The 9,392-nt window shown below is 45.7% G+C and overlaps 1 protein-coding gene across 1 annotated transcript; it reads right to left on the reverse strand.

The window, feature by feature from the left end:
• Positions 1 to 215: 215 nt before the first annotated feature.
• Positions 216 to 6,584, reverse strand: GPX5 (glutathione peroxidase 5; the record flags this gene model as incomplete). Its single annotated transcript, XM_080917971.1, has 5 exons — positions 216 to 413; positions 1,481 to 1,580; positions 2,083 to 2,200; positions 4,788 to 4,941; positions 6,498 to 6,584. The coding sequence occupies 5 exons, from the start codon at positions 6,582 to 6,584 to the stop codon at positions 216 to 218; spliced, it is 657 nt and encodes a 218-aa protein (XP_080774097.1).
• Between the last annotated feature and the right edge of the window lie 2,808 nt (positions 6,585 to 9,392).

Below are 9,392 nucleotides of genomic sequence, written 5' to 3' on the forward strand. Positions count from 1 at the left end.
TCTGAAATGTCTGCTGAGTGTTGACATTGTAGGTGAGTACTAACATTTCCAGTCAAACCTGTAACTGAGGTGTCAACTCATAAATCTAACAAGGAAAAACATCTGCAGCTTTCCAGACACAAATCTGCTTGTGCAGGGAAAGAACTTAGGCAATTTCGGGGTGACTTGGGTAGGCAAAGCTCATTTCAGTGAAGAGTATGGCCTTCCTACATGGTTTAGAATTGCTTCAGGTACGCCAGGATGTCAGACTTGACGGTGCTCACAGGAGCCTGGTGGAACCAGCGCATGACAGGGACACCATTGGGTCCCACCAGGAACTTCTCAAAGTTCCAGCGGATGTCATGGACTTTGATTGGCTCCCAGAAGGTATGTTTAGTTGTGACCACAATCTCTGAGGGGTGAGGACAGGAACGCTGCAGAGGAGAAGCAGAGAAGAGGAAACATATTATTCCTGTTCCTAGATGACCCAGGATGCCCTCATTCATAGGCTGCCCTCTCCCTGTGATACCCGTACGTCCTATCCTCCTGTAGCTCCTGCTAAACCCCACAAAACCACCATCATGCCAGTCACGGAGAACATCATGATCTCACGGCCTAAGTATATTCCCTCCATCCCATTCACAACACATGGCTTAAGATGTATCTATTGCCTTTCAAGCTTTCACTGCTTGTCCAGGTCATTATTTGTTTTGTGAGACAGGATCTTGCATAGCCCACGGTGGCCTCAAAGTCAACGTGTCTCTGAAGAGGACCTTGAATCCCCCTGATCCTCACGACTCTACCTCCCAATGCAGGGGTCGCAGACGAACGTTGTGCAGGCTCATCTTTCCTTTCTGCAAAGTGAGTGACTTGAACTAGAATGTCATTTCCAAGGTCTAGGGTGCTGTGGACCAGTGGGAGTTTCAAAAATTCCTTTTGGGAACCACTTAGAGCCGCTAGGATTTTCATCGAAGAAGAAAAATAAAGGGCTAAGCCACATTTTGTCAGTAAAAAGAATAACTTACATGTGGCCCATGCCCTTCAGACAAAGGCTAATCTTAAACGAGTTGGCTGGAATTTGGGAAGCCCTCCTCACACGGTTCCAGCAGTTTATGGAGGACCATGCAGTCATACATCCTGAGTTCTCTGTGTGGTTACAGTGCAGCCTACCATCCCTGTGGCAGACATTCATCCAACAAATTCCTGGGATGAATTAGGGAATGAATGTCAAGGAGCGACTGGCCAAGAGAAGCTACAGTTGCTCACTGTCTGCTCCTCACAGAGCCAGAACCCCGTGGAAGGTAACAGACTCATATCTCCGTGATATATGAGCTCACAGCACTATGCTGAGCAGATGTCATTCAGAGAGATTGACCCCACAACCAGGAACGAGCCCTTGGGTCTGTTTCTACCATAAAGAACCTATGGAGATTTAAAGCCCCTAAGGGGTGGCAGGAAGGCTGGAGGAGAGGAATTGTACAAACTCCAGCCGTTCACTCACCTTCAAGAAGGTGAAGATTTTCTGTTCTTTTTCACCATTTACGTCCCCTTTTGCAAAAAGCTGAAAGTTTGGTAAAAATCCCTTTCCTGGACGGACATACCTGCAACAAGCCAAAGGTTGGGACGTATTAGTACAAATTTGTACCTAATTGGTACAAATTAGGATGGTGAGATGCAGACAGGAAGGGCAGAAAGAGGCAGAGATGCGGTAGGAGGCATGGTCATGGAGGAGCCAAAAGGTTTGGTTTGCACGTTGGTCTCCTTGGTTCACTTTTTTTTTTTTCTTGGTTCTAGTCTGTCCCCACTCCTCTAACTGCTCCTGTCTCAGGAAAAGCTGACCTCCAATTTCTCCACCATCCATCCATCCATCCATCCATCCATCCATCCATCCATCCATCCATCTATCCATCCATCCATCAAGGGCAGCTGTCAGGAGTGAAGAAAGACTGTATGGACCTTGTGAGATTCTCATCAATTATAATCCTCCTGCAAATGTCCCAAAGCTGTGACTCACCACCCTCCCTGGCAGTTCGGAGGATCTGAGGGGTCTCGGAGACAGGGAAAGCAACAGGGCCTCTTACTGAGCTTTAGGCAGGTACTTACTTGAGCCCAGCAAGAATCTCTGAATTGTTTCCTGGTTCTTGCTTTCCAAATTGGTTGCAGGGAAAGCCCAATATAACCAAGCCAAGCGGCTTCAGATCCTCCTGGAGTGCATTCAGTTCTATGGTTAGAAAGGGGACAACATGATAAACTGACCTGGAGACCCCTATCCAGGAAGGATCCCTTGGGTCTGTTGCTATCACGATGATCATATGGGAATGCATACAGCCCAGGCTGACCGGAGGAAGACCCTACGGGCTAGTCATTTTACAGAGAAGGAACCAGAAAGAGAAAGCCATCTGTAGATCAGAAGATCTGAACATCTTGACTGCGGCTAGACCTGCATTCTGAGCCCCCTTAAGGCGAAACATTTCTCAAACTCACAACCACATGTAGGTTTGTTGTTTGATTTCAAACAGGAATTCCCGGGTCCCACTTCCAAACCCATTCCTCCGAGATGGTACCAGCCAATGTTGTCACTCGAGACCCAGACAATTAAAACAAAACCAGCTGGGATGCTATATAGCTCACTCTCTGGCCCTCCTTGTTGGTTTAATGATAGAATGGACCTTTCTTTTTCTAAAGGAATAGGCACGCATAACATGGTTCTCTCCTGGGTACAGGCTACCTCACATTGAGCAAGTGCAGACAAATTTAGCAGGTAGCAGAACCCAAGAGCTTCAAGCTGAACTTCCTGATACTCAGCAACCATCCTGGAGAAATAAAAAAAAATGGATTCTACTTAAAAAAAAAGAAAAAAAGAAGAAGTCCTCAAAGTTGAAGTAATGCTTACACTTCAGTGTTCCCATTGTCCACTGCCACGAAGTGTTTCAACTGCCCTGCTTAGACTTTGACAGTTCTCTCCTTCGTTAACCCTTTCTGGGCTCTAACATTTGAGCCTACCATGCTAGGATCCAGCTTGGCCTGTTGGATTCTCTCAAAGGTCCCTTTAAAGTGAGAGTTTGCCTCCCTGTTTCCCCACACTTTTCTCTCTTCCTCCCCACTCTCACGTCTTTACCAGACAACCCCTCTCTCCAGGAGAGAAAGAAGGTATTAGGAACCCTGCCTTTCAGCCCCTTAGTAACTCTTCCCAGGTTTGCTCCTCCGTTACATGCCAAGTGTCAATTAAAAAGTAGATTTCTCTTTTTCCTCTTTGAGGTCTGGTCATCCTATTAGCCCAGGCTGGCCTGAGGCTCATGACCTTTCTTCTTCAGGCTTCAGAAAATAAGAATCACAGATCTGCATCATCACACCAGGATACAATTCATTCTTAAGACTTTTATAAACTGATAAGATGAATTATGCTTCAATTAAAAAAGAATGAGGAATTGGGCAGACTTCAAGTGTACATTATCAATTTCTAAGTCATCAAATAGCGCTCACAATGTTAACAATAGGGGCTTGGGAAGAAAGAACATTACTCACAAATGTGACAGTATTCTCCGTCAGGGAGGGGGTGGGGGAGAACAAGAATCGGAAAGACTTTGTTTCTTTGACTTTGAGCCTTATCACTTTTGCAAAGCACACTGCATACCATTACGTAATAATCCACAAGAAGGCCTGATTAGTTCAAACAACCAGAAGCCTTCTCCATCAGCTTCCATTTTGCTTATATGCTACACCAGGTAGAAAGCCTCTGTTCCCCTTTTGTGGCCATTACAACTTTCCCTGGGGGGTGGGGGTTGGGAATCTCAAAAACACAGATCTTCTCTCCTGTATTTGCCAAAGAAACTTCTAAAATTTTCTGACTCACTGATAGATTACCAAATTCATTCATATATATTGATCCCAGTTGGGCAGTCTCAAAGACACCAGGCTTAGCCAAGGGAGGGACCAGCAGTTTTGCTGTCTTCTGTAAAGGGCTGGGCGGTGTTGGGATTCTGTAAACCCCACCCCTTAGTTACCTGGCAATAGCCAGTTATGCTCCTCCCTAGTGACCTGACATAAAAGGGGGCTACTTGACCTCTCCTCTCTCTCTTGCCTCTCTAGGCCTCTTGGCCTCTTACAGACTTGCTCTCCCACCCCTACCCCTCCTCTTCCCCTTCCCTTCCCCCTTCTCCCTCCACGTGCTCATGGCCGGCCTCTACTCCTCCTTCTCTCTCTCTCTCTCTCTCTCTCTCTCTCTCTCTCTGCCTGTACCACCCTCTTAACTCTCCCATGACCTGAATAAACTGTTCTGTACTATACCATCATGTGACTAGTCCCTCAGGGGGAAGGTATTCCCAGGTGGGTCCCTCAGGGATCTCCTTTGCCCCCAGGCCTCGCTGCACCTCCATGGGCTATATGCCCCCACACTCTTCATCCTTCTCCTAACATTGGTGCGGAAACTCAGGACGTCACAACATTGTGTCCCATGACTTTTCCTTTCAGTGACTTCTCCTTTCAATAGTGCCTGTCATCTTTTCCTTTCAGGCGGTGTTTCAGCATCTGCAGGTCACAAGCTTTCCCTCACTAGTATTCATACGGCTACTGACCTCTGCCTTACAATGTGAAAGCGGCTGGGGACCAGTGTGTGCTGTGTTCCAATAAAACCTTTAACAGAAAACTCTCTAGGTTTGGCATGCGGGCCATTCCTTGCTGATCTAAGACATCAGAGGAGGAAGTAAGTTACGGTAACGTATGGAATTGGAATAGAATATCCAATGTAATTTAGAATATAGTTGGCTAAAAAGATTTCATCATGAGGTCACACAGCTCTGAATTCTTACCAGGGTACTGAACTGTCAGACCACAATAGGTAGCCACGTTGACAAAGAGGACGTGCTTTCCCGCGTACCGCTGGAACGGAATGCGTTCCTTCCCATTAAGAGACAGAGCCTCGTAGTCGTAGATGGTGCCTTTCACATCGTTGTAGCAGTCTGTCTGGAAGAATTTGGAAAGCTTTGTTAGGGGTGACAACAGTGGCCGAGCCTGTTTGATCGTTCAAAGTACACATGGACAGTGAAGGTGTTGATGGGGACTCGGAGGACAAACACAATCATGTTAGAGGTTAGAAAACCAGAAAGTGGGGCTCCACGTAAAACCTATTGCTTATGTGGAGAAAGGAGGGACAAGGAGAGGTCATTGCTTTCTCCATAGGAGCGACAAGTAGTGGACGCATGGGACGGAGGCCAGGCCATGTGTGGACAAATCTGAAGGGAAGGAACTAAAAGTAACTGGTACGGAGAAAACAACCCTGGTTTTTGCCAGACTGAGGCCAGGAACAGCCATGGATTAAAGTCACACCGCCTGTGGCTTTCTATGTGGGCCATGTGTTCATTGCTTCCAGATGGCCTAGTTTTCTTTCCGTGGTTCCTCTAGAGAACACCATAGGCTGAGAAGATCTACAGCCCGGAATCAGACCTACATCCCATGTATGTATACATGCGTGTGTCTATGCATTTGGGCAGCTCTCACACCTGGGCCTTGGAGCTCCTTTCTTCTAAGAAGAGCAGCACACAGAAGCTCCCAGGTTTGTCATCGTGGAAAACATTATAGCTTCATGAATGCATTTCTCTTTCCTATCACTCTCTTACTCATACGGCTGTCTCAGATGCTAACACCATGACAGTAAACTGTGCGAGCCAAGAAAGGATATAGAGAGTCCCAATGACTCTGTCATCTTCAGACAGACTAGCTGGTCACATATGAAGATCTTTGAGCAGATCCCCACACACTGGAAATAAGTTCTATGTGAAATTCTCATTGGACATCCTCATGATAAATTTCTCTATAAGGTAGGTCTTCATTTTGATTTCTGTCTCTGCCTTAGCTGGGTCCCTGCCATGGAAAGGTGGACAAGATGTTCACCAGCGCAGCTGGGGACAGGCATCTGTAAACCGTTCATGGAAGAAAAGAAGTTCTATCCCACTGTGTGAGTGAATGTTTGGTTGCTTTGAATGTCCCCTCCCCTGAGTTTCTATCTTCCCATGGACTGTTTCTTCTACTGCCACACAGATGGAAGTTGTTGATAACACAGCTGAGCCCCAGAGCTGAGCTGGATTAGATTCTCAGACACCTATCGCTCCAACCTATTTGCTTTAGGATTCTGGTTCTTGTTTACCCCCACGCGTTCCTTTATCGCTAAACATCCACATTAGCCTTTTGTTCTTGTTTTGCTTTTTCATTTTTTCATCCTTTGTTTCTTCCTTTGTTCATCACTGGGTCTGCTCCGATCCAGTCTGGCATGTAGGAGCATCCACTTGGAGATGCAGTGGAGAAAGGAAAATTGTTAGTGGGCCCCTTCCTCTTTACCCACAGGCAACTCAACAACGCCCATGTATGGAGGTGAAGCTCACCCAGGAAGAGAGAAGAAGGGTTTGAGGTGACTGCCAGGAGACAGATACTGAAGGGAGGCTCTCACAAGAAGGGCTGAAAGGACAAAAGTGACAAAAGTGACCGTGCTCAGCCCTGCTGTGCTCTCTATGGGCCTTGCTCACCTTCATCTTTTCCGGCCTGGGGGTTGTCTGCACGTAGCTGGCTAGAAGAAGTGGAACAAGATAAAAGACTCTTAGCTGTGCAGCCATGGCGAGTGCTGGTCTGAGGGCCTGTGGTCTTTGTTCATCTCTCTCGTGTTTTGATACCTTGACAAGGACCAGCCCACACCCATGGAGACCAATCACAGGGCAGTGAGTATTCCCGTTCAGCAAACCTAGAGAACTTAAGTCATAACCTTGCCTACACACGCCCCCATGAGCACTCAGAATGTTGGTGAGGACCCGGAACTCATATAAATCCTGAATTTTATCAGGATTTATCAGAATTATCGGAAAGTTATGGCAAGCCCTTGCATGTCAAGGTTGAGAAATAAAAGACAAACTTCCTTGCAAAGCAGATGACTCGGATGTTCTAACTACTGTTGATGAAGCTTGAGAAATGTAGTTCATGTATGCCTGAGGCTCCAAGTTCGACACATAAAAACAACGAAGATGAAACCAGCCAATCAAGTACCTGACTGTGCTGCTATACTGCATAGGGTTGGAAAGTAACAGAAATACTGCCTATTATTTTAGCTTTAGAAATGGCCCAGTGCTAATAGCGCTTGCTGGTCTTACAAGGGAATCGAGCTTGGTTCCCACCACCTACATTTGGTGGCTCACAAGCAGCAGCAACTTCAGCTTTAGGGGATCCCAAGCCCTCTTCTATCCTCGCTGGGTACCCATAGGCAAATTTTCACACACACACACACACACACACACACACACACACACACACACACACACACACACATACACATCACGAAGTTAAACAAAAATCTCAAAACAAATAAAAATTTAAAAAATCCCTGGCGTGTAGACCCACCTAGAATCTGTTGAAGAGAACTTGGGGACGGGGCGTGGGACAGGAATTGAGAGTAAGCCACAACACACGGATGCACTCATTTATAGAAATGCTTTCAAGGACTTACAAATTAGTAATTAAAAAAAAAAATCTGATCAAGAGAGAAATGAAACAACGCAGGAAACCCAGTGGTATCTGTGGCAGGATACAATGTTCTCTCCCAACAGTAATCAAAGAATTGTAAGAAAAGGTGCATGCATGTTTATCAGATTGGCAGGAGTTGAAAGGGACGATGGGACACAGCCTGGGTGGCTGGCAGCTGTGCTTCTACGCAGGGGGTGTCTGACGGGGAACCCGAACTCTGGCAACTCTTTGGGTGTCCACTCTGAAGGCAGTGCTTTCTGTCAACTAACTAAATGGGGGGGGGGGGTTGTTTTCAAAATCAGCACATTAAAGCACTGGTGTGTTTCCTGATGCTCCTCCCCACGCCCCCGATCCTGCCTCTCCCCTCTACTTCCCGTTCTCACTGTTCCTCAGACGACCTTCAGGAAATGGGTATTCTATGAGACCCACCTTTAACCTCTCCCCGTTCACTTAAAGCCTCTTGTTCCTCCTCTCATGACCCCCTTTCTAGTTTCATAACAAATATTAACCCTTCATGCACATCTGTGCATCTATAGAAACAAAAACCCAGGATCCATATGGAAGACAGAATATGCCACTTGTCTTTTTCCATCTGGGTCATTTGGCTTAGCATAGTGATTTCTAGTACCAGTCATTTTTTATGTTACGATTTTATTTCCCTTTATGGTTGAATTCCATATGTATGTGCCACATTTTCTTTCTCTATGTGTTTGCTAATGGGCATCTAGGCTGGGCCCAATTTCTGGCAACAAAAATGGGTAAAGTAGCTCTGAGGGAAAGCTTGGTTCTTTAGGGATTTTAGATTTTTGAGGATCCTGAGTGGTTGCCCTGGGGAGATGAGCTGGAATCTCACAGTATTCTATTTGCATTTCTCTAATGCTTAAGGACATGGAATATCTTTATTTATTATGTTACTTTTGAGACAAGATCATGTGTGTGCACACATGCACATGCTAAAAGGAATGAATGGAAATCATAACCTTCGAGAATCACACATGATGAGTCACTGAATATATTTATTAGATTGGCCCACTTAGAAATTTTTTTTTAATTTTTAAAAAATTATAAGAATTTTTGTAACTGAAAATGCTCCCCTTTTCTTCCGTTTGAAATGTTACCAAATTATTGTTATTTTGTGTGTGGTTTTAATTTTCTTTTAAAGAAACTTGTGATCTGGGATGTGCTCTATTTTAGAGATGGTTTCATAGGCATCTGGAAAGAGAGTGCATTCTGTTTTCGTTCGATGGAGTAGTCTGGGGGTGCAGATGACTTTGATCTGTGCTGCACTTTAATGTGGACACCCGTTCGCTGACTTTCAGTTTGGAAGACATCTGTAGGGTTGACAGTGCAGAGCTGACACCTCACACTTACCGAATCAAGACTTGCCAGATAGTTCATTTCTCTTCTACTCATTTTATGAAACTGAGCACCTCATCCATACTTAATGTCGTCATGTTCTTGAGGAACTGCTCCCTCTATTAATAGGCACTGGGTTTCGTTATCTCTTCTTACCAATAGCAGCTTGATTTTTACTTTACCTGACACCAGACCACCTTTTGTTTTTCCTGTCTTTCATTCAAGAGCCTGTCTACCATCCTTTCAGTCTGCCTCAGTGTCTTTACCACTGAGATATGATTCTTAGAGATTGGACTTAGGTCCCCCTGGCAATGGGCAAAGACACTCAGTCAAGGGTAGAGCAGTTGTCAGTTCACTCATCCTAGCTCGATGCCTGGTTTGGTGGCAAAATCAGTTTTATGCCGAGGACACATAAACATCAAATCAAATCCAAGCAGTGCAGCAAGAGAGGAGGAAAACAGACAGAGACCTGTGTCCCACCAGGCCACACATCCAGGCAGGGGAAGATGCTCACAGACCTGCTCTCTGCCCCACAGTATGGGTGGGTCATAGAC

The sequence above is a fragment of the Micromys minutus genome (assembly GCF_963924665.1).
Source record: "Micromys minutus genome assembly, chromosome: 6".
Classification (NCBI taxonomy): Eukaryota; Metazoa; Chordata; class Mammalia; order Rodentia; family Muridae; genus Micromys; species Micromys minutus.